Genomic DNA, 16,694 nt, shown 5'->3' on the forward strand with positions numbered 1-16,694 from the left:
GCACAAGCTGGAATGAAGATTGCCAAGGGAAATATCAATAACTTCAAATATGCAGATGACACCACCCTTATGGCAGAAAATGAAGAGGAACTAAAGAGCTTCTTGATGAAAGTGAAAGAGGAGAGTGAAAAAGCTGGCTTTAAATTCAACATTCAGAAAATTAAGATCATGGCATCTGGTCCCATCACTTCATGGCAAATAGATGGGGAATCAATGGAAACAGTGACAGACTTTCTTTTCTTGGGCTCCAAAATCACTGGAGATGGTGACTGCAGCCATGAAATTAAAAGACACTTGCTCCTTGGAAGAAAAGCTCTGACCAACCTAGACAGCCTATTAAAAAGCAGAGACATTACTTTGCTGACAAAGGTCCATCTAGTCAAAGCTATGATTTTTCTAGTAGTCATGTATGGATGTGAAAGTTAGACCATAAAGAAAGCTGAGTGCCAAAGAATTGATGCTTTTGAACTGTGGTATTGGAGAAGAATCTTGAGCGTCCCTTGGACAGCAAGGAGATCAAACCAGTCAATCCCAAAGGAAATCAGTCCTAAATATTCATTGGAAGGACTGATGCTGAAGTTGAAGCTCCAATATTTTGGCCACTTGATGGGAAGAACTGACTCATTTGAAAAGACCCTGATGCTGGGAAAGATTGAAGGAAGGAGGAGAAGAGGAGGACAGAGGATGAGATGGTTGGATGGCATCACTGACTCGATGGATGTTGAGTTTGAGCAAGCTCTGGGAGTTGGTGATGGACAGGGAAGCCTGCCATACTGCAGTCCATGGGGTCACAAAGAGTCAGACACGACTGAGTGACTGAACTGAACTGAATCTACTAAGTAAGTTGTTACTCTGAATTCTATGAGCCACTCTAATTAATCAGTCCTGAGGAGGAGATTGTAAGAACCTCTGATTTACAGCCAGTCAGTTAGACTTACAGGTAACAACCCAGACTGGGGACTGGTGTCTGAAGTCTCAGGAAGGGGTTGTAGGAAACTTCAATCTGTACCTGGGTGGTCAGGCTTGTGACTGGCATCTGAAGTGGTTGGGGAGGGTGGGAGCTGCCTTGCAGGACTGAGCCCTCAAACTGTGGAATTTGGTGCTAGCACCAGGCAGTGTCAGAATTGGGTTTAATTGTAGGACATCCTGGAGAACGAAATGACAGCCCACTCCAGTACTCTTGCATAGAAAATTCCATGGACAGAGAAGCCTGGTGGGCTATGGTCCGTGGGGTCCCAAAAAGTTGAACACAACTGAGTAACTGAGCACCCATGCACACAGGACATCCAGCTAGTGTCTGACAGTAGCTTATTAAGTGTGGGGATCACCCCTCCAAAATTGGAGTTGGTAACAGAACCTATTCAAAGATATTTTACATTCGATTTAGACATGGAACTCTTTTAAAAACAGAATCCAGGGTCTGTGTTCTCCCTGTTTAATACCTGTAATAGCTTCACTTCATTTTTTTTTTTGTATTTCAATTAAATTTTTAGTTTTACTTTATTTTACTTTACAATACTGTATTGGTTTTGCCATACATTGACATGAATCCACCACGGGTGTACATGCGTTCCCAAACATGAACCCCCCTCCCACCTCCCCATAACATCTCTCTGGGTCATCCCCATGCACCAGCCCCAAGCATCCTGTATCCTGCATCGGACATAGACTGGTGATTCGTTTCTTACATGATAGTATACATGTTTCAATGTCATTCTCCCAAATCATCCCACCCTCTCCCTCTCCCTCTGAGTCCAGAAGTCCGTTATACACATCTGTGTCTCTTTCCCTGTCTTGCATACAGGGTCGTCATTGCCATCTTTCTAAATTCCATATATATGTGTTAGTATACTGTATTGGTGTTTTTCTTTCTGGCTTACTTCACTCTGTATAATCGGCTCCAGTTTCATCCATCTCATTAGAACTGATTCAAATGTATTCTTTTTAATGGCTGAGTAATACTCCATTGTGTATATGTACCACTTCACATTTAAAATCCAACCTTCTTCCTGTGACCTTCCAGCCTCTCTGTGACCTGCCTCCTGCCCACCCTCTGAATTTATTCTGTAGCACTCCCATTGCTCCACCCCAGTTGCACTAGTCTTCTTTTTCTTCTGGGGACAAGCCAGGCTCCTTCCTGCCCTGGGGACTTTGCACTTGCTGTTCTGCTTAGAACTCTCTTCCAGAACTGTCTAAGGCTCTCCCCTCCTCTCACTTCAGACCACAGCTCAGATATCAGCTCTCCAGTGAGGGTTTTCCTTAGCCACTCTGTCATAAGTCCCTCTTCCTATTCTCCCAATTTTTTTCTTCTTCATAATGTTAACACTACCTAGAACTGTGCTGTCCAGGACAGTGGCCATTAACCATATGTGTCAAATTTAATTTAAATTAATTATAATCAAGTTACATTAAACACTGAGCTCCTTAGTTGCACTTAGCCTCATTTCAAGTGCTCAACACTCACCTGTGACTAGTAGGTACCATATTGGACAGAGTGGATTACAAAGCATTTCTATCATTGCCAAATGTTCTGTTAGACAGAGGAGACCCAGAACCATCTTCTTGCTTTACATTTTACCCTTTTTTCTGTGTCCTCAAAATATAGCAAGTTCTATGGAGGTAGATCCCTCATCTCTTGAATCAGCACTGAATCACTAAGGCCTAAAACTGCCTGACACAGTAGAGTGGTTGCCCAATAAATGATTTGCATATTCACTGAATGTATAAATAAGCCCCCTGGAAGTGGACATGCAGGGGCATGAGAACATGTGTGCACATACACATACATACAGATGAAAGGAAAACAGAAACTTCCTCATAAACTTTATTGCTCTCAAAAATCCAATGGTGGGGAACTTCCCCCCGGTATAGGTAGGTTACTGATGTTCAAGTTCAAAGGCTCCAACAGGCCCCAAGAGGTACAGTTCATAACTCTCTGAGGGAGCTGAACTTTCAGGACGACCTCATTCTTGCTTCATGGCTCTGACAACAATGGAGGAAATAATGAGAGTGGAGCCCACCAGGATGCTCGAGATGCTGAAGCCCAAGGCCAGTCTGGAATTTCTCTGTGCTTTCCTCTGGTCCCCAAGGATGTTGGCTTCACGGGTCTGTGGGGATGAAGGTAAGCTGGTGGCAGTGTTTCCAAGGAGAAAGGAGATGAGGGAAGGGCATCCCTGGGGAGAGGTGCGGTGTGAAAGACCAGTAACAGCAGTGTGGGGGTGTAAAGTGCGGGGGTCAGCCCCTCAGTGGAAAAAGGAAGAAAGAAGGGAGCCAGGATGAGGGTGTGAGTCTGGGAGAACACAGGAGTGGGGAGCAGAGAAGGGGCTCCTGGGAAGGAACAAGGGCAGCTACATGGTGAAACAGGAGTAAATCTCCCAGGAGGAAGAAAAAGGGACTGTTAGGGAGGAGCAGGAAGGTGGGATGGGACAGAGAAGGCAGATCTGGGGGCAACAGGATTTGGTGGTAGCTGAGTGGTGCCCACCTTGAAGGAGAACAAGAGGGCCGGGATTGCCAGCAGAATGAAGAAGAAGAAGGAAATGATGGAGAGAAACAAATAATCATTCTCCGGGGGATTCAAGGGCATCAGGATGACTCCCTGCATCTGGTAGACCTTCTGCATCGGGGGGACCTGCTGCGGTGGGATAACCTGCACAGGAGCAATCTTGGACTCTCGGTCCTTGGGGTCAGTTTCAGTAGCCATGGACCTTGGCCAGAGGAGGAGACGCTGAGCAGGTGCAATCTGTAGACGGGGGAAATGGGACCCAAAGAGGGGATATCTGAGTTCCCAAGAAATGAAGACTGTCCGAACCAATCCCTCTACCTAGTAAGGCACTGAAAACAAGACACTGCCCCAAACTAGGGGGCAGCACACCAAACCAGAACCCACCATACCATATATGTGCCTATACAACAGTTTCGATTGGCCCTATAGCACGATTCAACCCTCCTCTATCCTCTGGTAACTCTTCTGTACCCTGCCCCATTACCCACTCCGTATCTCCCTCTAACTACTTTCCTCCTCTTAACTCTCCCAACACCCTCCACATATACACACTTATATTTTCTGATAACCCATCACAAACCTAGTTAACGTATCTAGAACTTCCCTTCCCCTCTCAGTCCCGGAGGCAGTCTCCGGGATTTGAGTTACTGGGCGTGGTTTCCCTACTGACCACCACTGCATTATGATTGGCTGTTCCCGTATAGTTGTGCCGCCCGTGCTCTGACCCGGCTTCTGATTGGTTCAGTGTAGGTAAGTAGTGTTACCTAGCCAATCCCCTTTCTTCTTGACTTCTTAATTGATTCGGTGGAAAACTGGACTAGGTATTCGCCCTTTACGTTGTCGTTCCCAACTTGAATTCCTGATTGGTTCAACATACAGTGTGTGGGTCTTACTTTCAGATTGAATCTGAGTGCAAAAGGCCGATTGATATGCCTAGAGGATCCTGCTGAACACTAGACTTAGGCTGGGCGCTGAGGACCGTGTAGTAACTAAGGCAGACAAGATCATGGCTTTCCTGGAATTTACAGTCGCTGGGAGAGAAGGGGAAAAAACACCCAAACAAATAGATTAAACGATTTAATGAAGGATTAAGACCTACGAGGAATAACTAGAACGGGGAGGGAGAGAGATCCCCAGGGCCCACACGGGACTGCAGAGTGGGGTTGAATAGGCAGAAAACGTCCCTCTGAGAAGGAACATCTAAGCTGAGACCTGAAATACAAGAAGAGCCATTCCCTAGAATATTTGGAGAAAAGAGTTTCAGGCAGGGGGAACAGCAAGCATTCATACAAAGGTCCTGGGGCGAGAAGGAGGTTGGTAAGAACAGGAACAGAAACAAGGGCCATGTAGCTGGACTCAGTGATAGATCAAGATGCATAAACAGCGCACACGACTGTACATATTCAAACACACACACAGTCTGGAAGCCAGCAAGTCCTCCTTAGAGTTTTTCACTTTGACAGCTTCCTTTGAATTAATAGCCTTGTGTGTGGCGCTGATGCAAGAAAGTGAACTGCCTGCACTCATCCCCTTGAACAGAGGCTGAATGATCAAAGGATGCCTCTGTTGCTGGTTCCTTGGCTTGGAGATTCTTTGGTTGAGTGTTTCTCTTGGCTGAGAAAATTGTAAGATGTTGAGGACCCTCATGATTCCATATTCAGCACAGTGACCCATATTGAAAAGGTCTCATCTGTGACCCACTTGTTCTTGTTAGCTTTCCTGGTCTGTGATGATGGAAGGGAAATGTGCCTTCATGATGTTTGCTCTGGGAGAACTTTGGGGATGGGACCAAAGCCATGGCTGAAAGTAACAGCCTTCCAGTGACAACCCATAATGTCATAGGATGGAAGAGATGCAGAGGGTGGGGGCTATCAGCAAAGTATGACACAGGAGAGTGGCAGGAGCTCAAAGAATGATCAGCCTTGATAGAGAAAGCCAGAGATGGAACCTCCCGGGGAAGAATTGGACCTAAACAGTGGTTTTTAAAGCATGGTCCTCTGACCAGCAGAGCCAATATCACCTGGAAATCTCATTAAAAAGCAAATTCTTGCCCACCCCCAGACTTTCTGAGTATGAAACCCCAGTGGTGCCTGGAGTCTGTTTTAATACACCCTCCATGCAATTCCAATGCAAGCTAAAGTTTGAGAAACACCAGACTAGAGGAATGAATGAGAAAGGGTGCAAGTGCCAAGGACCCTCTGAGAGCTTCACTTTGAACTCCGGACTTTGTCTTTAGGAGGTTCTTTGGGTTCTGGAAGTACAGAGGCTCTTCAGATTAGGGTTTTAAGTCCAAAAACAGTGGGAAAGGATGACAAAATAGTTTCAAGGGTGTGGCCATCAGCCATTAGAAGAATCTCCTCGGCTTTGCTCTAAGAAGTAGGAGAGGTCAGCCAGCCAGTTGATGGGGCAGTAGAAGCGAAGGAGTGCCATCAGAATCTCCTGGAGGGCTTCTTGAAACAGTTTTCTGAGCTACATCCCCAGAGATCGATTTAGCAGGTCTGAGATAAGACCAATGAGTTTGCATTTCTAACAGACCCCTAGGTGTTATGCCTCTGGCCCTGAAATTGCCAGTTGAGATTCCCCTCTGGTAGCAACCTCTTTCCTTAGGTTGCCTGGGGAAGAGGAAAAAGAAGCAGGACTCCCAACTTCTGAGGTTGGACCTAGGGAAAACCAAGGACAGGGTAGGTTTTCTACACAGAGCAACAGATTAAATGCACCAAGATTCCATCTTTCGAGCCTGCTCAGTTGTGTCCAGCTCTTTTCAATCCCACGGACTATATAGCCCACCTGGCTCCTCTATCCAAGGGATTATCCTAGCAGGAATACTGGAGTGGGTGGCCATGCCCTCCTCCAGGGGATCTTCCCGACCCAGGGATCGAACCGGTGGCTCCTGTGGCTCCTGCACTGGCAGGCAGATTCTTTACCACTGAGCCACCAGGGAAGCCTGGGTAAGATTTGTTGGCAACCATTTTGCATGTTAGAGAATTCTTGGAATGGGGGAAGTCTGACATCCAAGTTGTTATTCAATGGATACTACACTTTTTATGAATACTAAATTTAACAGCTGACCTAGTGATGAAATTGGTTACATTATTATGAGATTTATTTGAATTTTTATGAATTCCAAATATTCAGTCAATAATTGTGAAGCCAGTTTGTGTATGTGTGTATTTGTGGCTCAAAGTTTTTCTACGAGCATCCCTTGGACAGCAAGGTAGTCAAACCAGTCAATCCTAAAGGAAATCAACTCTGAATATTCATTGGAAGGGCTGATGCTGAAGCTCCAATACTTTGGCCACCTGATGTGAAGAACTGACTCATTTGAAAAGACTCTGGTGCTGGGAAAGATTGAGAGTAGGAGGAGAAGGGGGCAACAGAGGATGAGATGGTTGGATGGCACTATCAACTCAATGGACTTGAGTTTGAGCAAACTCCAGGAGATAATGAATGATAGGGAACCCTGGCATGCTTCAGTGGGGTCAGACATGACTGAGCGACTGAACAACAACAAGAAAGCTCATTCTGGCACTGTGTCCAAAACAGAAGGAAACATTTGCCATTCTCTTCATAATGGGTACTCAGGAGCAAAAGTTTGTTGCCTGCTGCTCCCAAGAACTTCCTATCTAGCCTGTGAAAGGAACCTGCCACCAGCAGCCTGCTAAAGAACATTGTGACTCTCCCAAGAGATCTCAGAAGTTCTCTAATTGATCATCTAATTAGCTTAGGGGCTTCCATGGAATTTGTGGAAGAGAAAAGAGTTCTTTATTAAAGAGAGAGGTCTCTAACTGAGCAGGTCAGGAAGAACCGGACATGGAACAACAGACTGGTTCCAAATAGGAAGAGGAGTATGTCAAAGCTGTATATTGTCACCCTGCTCATTTAACTTATATGCAGAGTACATCATGAGAAATGCTGGGCTGGAAGAAGCACAAGCTGGAATCAAGATTGCTGGGAGAAATATCAATAACCTCAGATATGTAGATGACACCACCCTTATGGCAGAAAGTGAAGAGGAGCTAAAGAGCCTCTTGATGAAAGTGAAAGAGGAGAGTGAAAAAGTTGGCTTAAAGCTCAACATTCAGAAAACGAAGATCATGGCATCTGGTCCCATCACTTCATGGGAAATAGATGGGGAAACAGTGGAAAGTGTCAGACTTTATTTTTTTGGCTCCAAAATCACTGCAGATGGTGATTGCAGCCATGAAATTAAAAGACGCTTACTTCTTGGAAGGAAAGTTATGACCAACCTAGATAGCATATTTAAAAGCAGAGACATTAGTTTGCCAACAAAGGTCCATCTAGTCAAGGCTATGGTTTTTCTGTTAGTCAGGTATGGATGTGAGAGTTGGGCTATAAAGAAAGCTGAGCGCCGAAGAATTGATGCTTTTGAACTGTGGTGTTAGAGAAGACTCTTGAAAATCCCTTGGACTGTGAGAAGACCCAACTAGTCCATCCTAAAGGATATCAAGTCCTGGGTGTTCATTGGAAGGACTGATGCTGAAGCTGAAATTCCAATACTTTGGCCACCTCATGCGAAGAGTTGACTCATTGGAAAAGACCCTAATGCTGGGAAGGATTGGGGGCAGGAGGAGAAGGGGATGACAGAGGATGAGATGGCTGGATGGCATCACTGACTCAATGGACGTGGGTTTGGGTAAACTCTGGGAGTTGGTGATGGACAGGGAGGCCTGGCATGCTGCAATTCAGGGGTCACAAAGAGTCGGACACAACTGAGCAACTGAACTGAACCCTACAAAATTTATTAGTTGAATTAAATGATTTTTTAAATTATTTAATTTATATGTATCAATAATTTTAAAATATTCAACAAATCTAAACTTGATATACAGTGCATGCATGCTGAGTGCTAAGTTGGTTCACTTGTGTCTGACTCTTTGCAACGCTATGGACTGTAGCCCACCAGGCTCCTCTGCCCATGGGATTCTCCAGGCAAGAATACTGGAATAGGTTGCCATTTCCTCTTCCAGGGGATCTTCTCTACCCAGGGATTTGAACCCGAGTCTATTATGTCTCCTGCACTGGTTCTTTACCACTAGTGCCACCTGGGCAGAATCGAAATAAACAACTAATTTGTTGGTCCATATAATTAAATGGAAAATTTAATTCAGAGAAAAACAAGAAAACAACAACACAAGAAAAAAAATTATTTAAAAGGTCCAGGAGATCTAATAGATATTAGATAGGAATCTTCAGAAAAAGAAAGGAAGTAACAAGGTAATAATAAGATATAATTTTCCCAAGCTGGATAAAATACTGCTCATGGAAAGAATTCACAAAGTTTCTGACAGAACGGTGTACAACACATACACATGCACACACACACACACACACACACACACACACACACACTCCTAGGCTTGTTCTGGTGAAGTTCCTGAATTCTAAGAGTAAGACAAACAACCCTGGAAGTCCTAGACAGTTACTTAAATGGAGAGAAACAGGGAATTCCCTGGTGATCCAAAGGTTAGAATTCCACACTTTCACTACAGAGGGCACAGGTTCAATCCCTGGTTGAGGAACTAAGATCCTGAAAGCCTTGAGATGGGGCCTAAAAAAAAATTTTTTTTTAAAAAAAAAGGAGAGAAAATTAGGCTGGCACCAGACTTACTGCCATCACTGAGCATGGACTTGAGAAAATGGCTACAGAGCGTTGAGACAGTGACACAAAAATATTATCCCTATTAAGATTGTTCATGTGTTCTGATTACAAAATCTTTTTATTTTATCCAGGATTTAAGTTAACCACTCATCTATCATACCATAGGAAGTCCTGGAACTCTAACCCAACAAAAATTAAAACATCTCAAAATACAAGACAGAAAGGAGACAGAACAGTGGCAAGCAAGGTGTGTTTGAATATGTTTTGAAAGTTGTTGTGAAAGTGTTAGTTGCTCAGTTGTGTCCGATTCTTTGCAACCCCATGGACTATAGCCAGCAGGCTCCTCTGTCCATGGGATTTCCCAGGCAAGAATACTGGAGTAGGTTGCCATTTTCTTCTCCAGGGGATCTTCCAGACCCAGGGATCAAACCTGGGTCTTCTACAATGGCAGGCAGATTCTTTCCCAACTAAGCCACCAGGGTATGTACAGATAGTCAAAACAAATGGGTTCATGTTGATGGTGAAACTGGAAATTTGTAACCTGTGTTCCTATTTTTTAAATCAGATATGTTCTCCGTCACTTCTCCCCTAAAACAAAAAGGGAGAGAAAAACATGGATTCCAGGAGCTAACAACTATAAGAAAAAGTGTGACACCCTAGGAAGACTGAAGGCTGCCTCCAGCTGGTGTGGAGTGTTTATAAGGCGCACAGGTGGCCACAGATGGTATGGAGCAGAAAGTGGCTGGAGGGGCCAAGGCTTAATAAATTGAAGGAAAGGTCAGCATGCATGGAGGAGCCAAGGCTTAATAAATTGAAGGAAAGGTGAGCGTGTGTGTGTGTGTGTGTGTGTGTGTGTGTGTGTGTGGTTTTTGTTTCCTAAAGGTAACCTTTGACATTTTTTAAGCATTTATTTATTTATTTACTTATCTGGTACACTAGGTCTTAGCTGTGGCCCTCAAGATCATCAATCTTCATTGCTGTATGCAGGATCTTTGATTGTGGCATGCTAATTCTTAGTTTCAGTATGTGGGATCTAACTCCCTGACCAGGGATTGAACCTGGGCCCCTGCATTGGGAGCGAGGAGTCTTAGCCACTGGACTACCAGGTATCTCAAATTCTCTCTTCTTTTTTTTTTTTTTTTTTTAACTTTTTGGCTGCACCGTGAGGCATGCTCGATCTTAGTTGCCCGACCAGGGATTGAATCCACACTCCATGCAGTGGAAGCACCAGAGGGTAATCTTTGAGTTTTAAAAACAATTTATTGAAGTATGATAGGTCTACCATGACTCAAAGAATCTGCCTGCAATCCAGGAGGACCCAGGTTTGAGCCCTGGGTTGGGAATATCCCCTGGAGAAGGGAATGGCTACCGACTACAGTATTGTTGCCTGGGAAATCCTGTGGACAGAGGAGCCTGGCAGGCTACCGTCCATGGGGTCACAAAGAGTCAGACATGACTGAGCAACTAATGCATCACTGAAAAGTGCACGTATCAGAAAGGTACAGCTCAGATCTTTTCCAACTGAACTCATTGGGTGAATACACACCCAGTGTATTCTGGCATTCTACTGTTCATGGGCATGTGGGTAGTTTCCAATCTGGGTTCTTAGGAATAAAGTTGCTATGAATATTCTAGTACAAGGATCCCCAATCTCTGGGATCTAATACCTGATGATCTGAAATGAAGCTGATGTAATAATAATAGAAATAAAGTGCACAGTAAATGCAATGCACTTGAATCATTCCCAAACCAACCCCTCCCCTTGCCCAAGTTCATGGAAAAATTGTCTTCATGAAACTGGCCCGCTGTTCTAGCACATCTTTTGGTGAATATATGTACACATTTCTTTGTGGATGGAATGGTTGGGTTGCCTGAAGGATGCTTTTTAGATCCTGCTCTCGACTTTGATACAGTTGCCTTGAGGAAGTCATCAGCTGTACCTTTAGAAGTCAGCAGCAACAGTCCAGGCTGCTGGTGTTCATGGAAGAGTTAGGGAGTAAACCCTCACCTTTGGACATTCACTCGCTCCTCCAGCCTACTGCTTTCAAACTTCCAGAACTGAATGATTACAGTTCAGAGAGGTGGCCTCCTTTTATGCTGCTCTTCCTGCTGGCGGGCAGAAGAGGGGGGACAGAAATTAGTGGTAAGCATGCCTAGGACTCTGTCTTGGGGCTCAGCCATCTGCTGGCTCCTAAAATTCACCTCTACTTGCACAATTAGAAAACCCAGCTAATCCTCCCAACATTTAGAACTTAACACATATGTCCTCAGAGAAGAATTATTGGAACAAGATGGACTAGGAATTGAAAATTACCATGATCAGTTCACAGAGGGGAGTTATTGACAAGTAGAATGCAGGGCATTCGGTGTTGAAAATCTTTAGTATTAACACGAAAGCATTTTCAAGATCTAGAGGTAAGCAGAAGTGTGGTATCAAAGTGTTTGAATATGTATGCACATGGAAATGCATAAAGGTAACTGAAAGAGTTCAGAGAAGGCAATGGCAACCCACTCCAGTACTCTTACCTGGAAAATCCCATGGACAGAGGAGTCTGCAGTTCATGGGTTCGCTAAGAGTTGGGCATAACTGAGCGACTTCACTTTCACTTTTCACTTTCATGCATTGGAGAAGGAAATGGCAACCCACTCCAGTGCTCTTGCCTGGAGAATCCCAGGGGTGGTGGAGCCTGGTGGGCTGCTGTCTATGGGGTCACACAGAATTGGACACGACTGAAGCGACTTAGTAGCAGCAGCAGCAGCAACTGAAAGAGTTACAGTAAAATATTGTGAGCAATTACCTGGTGGCTCAGTGGTAAAGAATCCACCTTCCAATGCAGGAAATCCCCTTGAGAAGGAAATGGCAAGTATTCTTGCCTGGGAAATTCCATGGACAGAGGAACATGGCAGGCTACAGTCCACAGGGTCCCAAAGAGTCACACACAACTGAGCAATTAAACAGCAACCTACGAGAGGGGGAAAGTGATACCAGGACCAGCCATAACATGAGCTTCTCCTCTCCTTCAGACTCTTTTTATTACTTGAATTTTTTGTGAGAATATATTTGTGTGGAAGTTGTGCAAAAAAAAAAAAAAATTCTATGGGACTTCCCAGGCAGTTCAGTAGTTAAGACTCCAAGCTCCCAATGCAGGGAAGAGGGGGTGGGGGTTCGATCCCTGGATGGGGAGCTGAGATCTTGCATGCCAAGGCACTGCCACATGGCGTGGCCAAAAATAAGTAAAATTAAATTTTAAAATCTCAGGTAAAGAAACAGTTTTAATGATCCAGAGGAAAAAGAGAATAAAAAATGACCTGGCCAGTTTGGCCATGGGGGAATTCTGTTGAGAACAGTTAGAGAATTCTGGAGAGTCTGGGAACAATTCGTGAAGGGGCACATTGATAACTGAGCAAACAGAACCAACAGAGGAAGGAGGGGGAGGAAGGTGAGGAGAAGCAGGAGGAAGAGGGAGAAGAGAAGCAAAAATTGGAGGAGAAAGAGGAAGAAGGAAAAAATCTGAAGGCGTCCAGGCAGATGGGTTGCTTGGTTGTTGAGTTTAAAAATTAGTTCAGAGTATGTAATCACCGTAAGTGGCTTCCCTGATGGCTCAGACCATGGGTTCAATCCCTGGGTCACGAAGATTCCTCTGGAGAAGGGAATGGCAACCCACTCCAGCATTCTTATCTGGAGAATTCCATGGACAGAGGAGCCTTGGCGGGCTACAGTACATGGGGTTGCAAAGAGTCGGACACAACTGAGTGACTAACGCTTTCACTTTTTTCACTTTTAATCACTATGAACCTCCATGCTCAGTAATGGAGCATACTTACACAGGCCTACTGAAATATAATCCCTATAAACTGAATAAAAATGGTAGTCCCATTCTGCAGAAAGTAGAGGGAAGAAGAAAATGTGTAGGTGTTATATCTGTGTGTTTCATTATAGTAATTCAACTGATGATGTCTCAAGATAGAATAGACATTTGGGGTTTGTTCCCTGGTGGCTCAGCTGGTAAAGAATCCTCCAGCAATTCGGGATACCTGGGTTCGATTCTTGGGTTGGGAAGATCCCCTGGAGAAGGGAATGGCAACCCACTTCAGTATTCTGGCCTGGAGAATTCCATGAACTGCATAGTCCATGGGGTCGCAAAGAGACATGACTGAGCAACTTTCATTTTCACATTACATGTTGGTAAATACCAGATGAATGCCTGACAGTGGAACGCAGGGTAGTGGGAGTTAAGAGCTGAAGCAGAGAAGACTGGTTGGCTTTTATAGCACAATATGACTTTTTTGGATTTGGCTGTTCACCCTGATGTAGGCCATCTTGACTCGACATGGCTCTGGAGATGAATGTGACAGCCCCGGCTTAGGCTGGTCTGGGGAAAGACAAGGATGGCTGACCCTGACCATCCAGAGCCACCAACACAGCAGACAAGCAGATATAATCTCCTTTCCCAGACACACCCGTAACTGGAGCAGTATTCCACAAACAAGTGTGGTCTGTGCAGATACCCAGGGCCACAGAAGAAACAGAAACAGCATTGTAACAGCTAAGGTCAAGGTTAACCATAGACTAGCACTTTCATTCTCTCCTTCACTCATTATTTTCCATAAACCTTCCACAATCAGTCTCTTGTTAGGTATGAATTTAAAGCTGTAACCCCAGATGTCTAAGCAATGTAACTCTATTTTCCTGCATTTGCACAGGTTAGGGTGGATTAAGTTATGGAAATAGGCGGATTACATAACATGGAACAACATAGCAGTTTATTTTCTGCTCCCATCATGGGAGGCGCTAGGGCAGTAGTAATCTTGGGGCGGTAATCTTAAGGTGGTAGTCCCTAAGATTCAGGGACTGAGGCAGATGGGAGCTCTTCCATCTCTATAACACGTGACCTTCAAATCACCAGGGGTATCATTTGCCCAATCAGCTAGGGGAGGAAGAAAAAGGCAGAATGCCTGTGCGGGAGATGGGTTAAGGCCAGGGTTATTTGTAGCACACATCACTTGTAATCACATTCCATGAAGCCAAAGACAATCTCATGGTCACGCAGGAGAACCTAGGAAATGTGACTGAGTCATGCTCCCAAGAAGAAAAGGAGATGGGCATGGAGAAAGAGTTAGAGGCCTTTCTCCTAGTTATTCAATTCATTTCTACTGATAATTCCCATTCCCCTTGACTGTGGAAACTTAATTCCACTAAGCCTAAGGTTTCTTGTGCATTTGGGGTTGTCCATGAAGCTAGGGCCCCAGAAGAAACCCCTGAGTGTTATTGATAGGATCATCCTTGATCTCTATTTTCATTCATTCTAGATGGTGATTGTGTTGTCCCTGGTTTCCCTCTGACAGTCATTGTCACTCAGGCACTTGGCATTCTGTAAGCCTGCACCTCCTCCTCACCAAGCTGGGACGTGAGATATCCTACTTGGCTGTCAGAGACCATTTCTTCCCAGACCTCCACGCCATACAGCATATTTTCTTTGAAATCTTAAAGCCTCTCTAGGATTTGTATGTGCAGTGGGAATATAGGTATTAAGCAGGGTCTTTGACACCCTGCCCCTTCTTGAGATGAATGTTATTAGGGGCATTCTGATGGATATACTGGCATCTAGAGACACGACTGAGCGACTAAACTGAACTGAGTCTTTCTCTCCTTCCCTATTCCGTAAATAGGCAGCCATTTCCCTTTCAGGATTGGGGGAGAGGCAGTCCTGATCAGCTCTGCTGGCAATTTGACTATTTAGTTCTTGAGGTCTTTCTTTCCGAAGAGTTTGGCTTTTAAATCTCAAAAGCTGGAGGAGGTTTCTATTTTCCCTCCCTTCTCTGAGACACTGGAAGCCTGGAATTCCAGTTTGAATGAACCTAGCAGACACGACTGAAGCGACTTAGCAGCAGCAGCAGCAGAGAACATTAACTCAAATTTCTAAATATCATTCTACATTGGCAATTATTATATCTATTTTACAAAGGAATCGGTTTCCAGAAAATTATCTTGTTGAAGGATATACAGTTTTTAAAGGGTCAGATGTGGGATGTAGACCTACATCCGCCAGATTTCTATGTCTCTGTGCTTCACCATTAGGTCATTCTGATTTTCACCTGATTTGGGAAACACATAGCCCTAGAGAAACACAGACACGTACACACAGGAGAAGCTGGAACATACCCTTCGATTTTATTGTTTTAAATAAATATTTTCCTGAAAGAGCAGCCCAGTATCAAGGAGCTTAAGGCATCTAGAGCATCAAAGTGAAGATGTCCAAGATGGATAATGACAGAGCTGGAGGTCAAGAGCATAAAGTAATGTTTTCCTGGGCTAGTGGGTTGCTTGGATGTTGAGCTCCTTGGCTGGTAGGTTTTCTGGCTAGGGGATATCCAGCTGTTGTTTTCTTCCATGGTGGCTGATTTGGCTGGTTAGTGTCTCAGTGAGCCGGTCCTGTTGCGGTGGGTGAACCCATCAGCTATTGGGCCTGGACTTCAGACAAATAGAACTAAGAAATAAATGATGCCTAAACCGATGAGTATAGCGAATACATCCAGCCAACCAGTTCGGCCCGAGTTGATATAAGCTTCTTCCCATTCGCTTTTCTTGTTGGCCTCTTTGGTCTGTAGGAATGGGAGCTTTAGATTTGGGTTTCTGAGTCCAGCCTTGTCACACCCCTGGGTAATGGCTAGACACCTCTCCGGTCAGGAGTGAAAATCCCTACCCATATCCCAGGACAGCAGCAGATGCAATGGGGACAGCAAGGGGGCACGTAGAGGACAGCAAGGGGGCAGGCAGAGGACAGGATGCGACTAGGTTTAGGTACTGGTTTACCTTTCCGCTGAATACGAGTGCTGGTATTCCCAGCGGAGGGAATAAAATTATGGCCGCGATGGTCAAACACTGGTAATCCGGGGCATAAAATAACAATTCTTCTCTCGTCTGTGTAATCGGAGGTGGCTGAGCCTCTGCACCTGGGGTACCTGGGGCCCCTGAGGCCTCTGGGGCCTCTGGGGCCCCTGGAGCCGCGGGTGGGGCAGGGGGCGGCGCGCCGGCGTCAGCGGGTATCGGGGTCATGATTTTTCTACCCCAAAAGACTCCAAGTATCTTCAAAGCAGAGCCAAACCCGCTACACCTCCCCTTGTTCTATCCAGAATCCCAAGACCCAGACCCCACCAAGGGCCAGTACTTCACAATGGAGAAATCAGAGCAGGTCCTGATTGGCTGCCCATGTGAGGGGGCGTGGTCCCACTTTACTCAGCTCCTCCAGGCTTCAAGAGGTTGGGTGAGTACTGAGGCGCTTCAGTCGTGTCCGACTCTTTGCGACCCTGGACTGTAGCCTGCCAGGCTTTCACTGTTTACAGGGTGCTCCATCCTTGGTCGGGACACTGACTCCGCCTACCTTGATAGGAATTAGTTGCAAGCCATAAGGTTAGCTTCTGGCTCCTGCTTCCTGCAGATCCCTATCTGCATTCAAGGCAGGAGCAAGTACCAGGGACTGCACCCAAGAGCTGTGGTAGTGAGGAAGTACATAAACCTCCTAAGAAAACTAGGCGGGGGCCTTCCCTTGGTGGTTCAGTGGCTAAGACTTC

The 16,694-nt window shown here is 45.2% G+C and overlaps 1 protein-coding gene and 1 long non-coding RNA gene across 3 annotated transcripts in view; both read right to left on the reverse strand.

Moving 5' to 3' along the window:
* Positions 1 to 2,811: 2,811 nt before the first annotated feature.
* The window catches only part of LOC138418818 (uncharacterized), a 102,122-nt gene continuing 88,239 nt past the window's right edge, over positions 2,812 to 16,694 (reverse strand). For both annotated transcript variants that reach the window (XR_011248727.1, XR_011248726.1), the window contains 4 exons: positions 11,649 to 11,884; positions 11,131 to 11,231; positions 3,482 to 3,739; positions 2,812 to 3,107 (listed from right to left, as the gene is read on the reverse strand). This is a non-coding gene — a long non-coding RNA (uncharacterized lncRNA). The remainder of the gene's footprint in view (positions 3,108 to 3,481; positions 3,740 to 11,130; positions 11,232 to 11,648; positions 11,885 to 16,694) is intronic.
* On the reverse strand, positions 15,501 to 16,230 carry PMIS2 (PMIS2 transmembrane protein). The gene is made up of 2 exons (XM_069550680.1): positions 15,937 to 16,230; positions 15,501 to 15,725 (listed from the first exon to the last, which is right to left on the reverse strand). The coding sequence occupies exons 1-2, from the start codon at positions 16,177 to 16,179 to the stop codon at positions 15,597 to 15,599; spliced, it is 372 nt and encodes a 123-aa protein (XP_069406781.1). The 5' UTR covers positions 16,180 to 16,230; the 3' UTR covers positions 15,501 to 15,596.

This window comes from Ovis canadensis, chromosome 14 (genome assembly GCF_042477335.2).
Source record: "Ovis canadensis isolate MfBH-ARS-UI-01 breed Bighorn chromosome 14, ARS-UI_OviCan_v2, whole genome shotgun sequence".
Classification (NCBI taxonomy): Eukaryota; Metazoa; Chordata; class Mammalia; order Artiodactyla; family Bovidae; genus Ovis; species Ovis canadensis.

Bases quoted from the DNA above. Each gene is read 5' to 3' on its own strand.
- PMIS2 (XM_069550680.1), bottom strand. From the start codon at position 16,179: ATGACCCCGATACCCGCTGACGCCGGCGCGCCGCCCCCTGCCCCACCC. The intron at 15,726-15,936 runs GTAAACCAGTAC...CCATTCCTACAG, and splicing joins CACTCGTATTCAGCGGAAAG to ACCAAAGAGGCCAACAAGAA.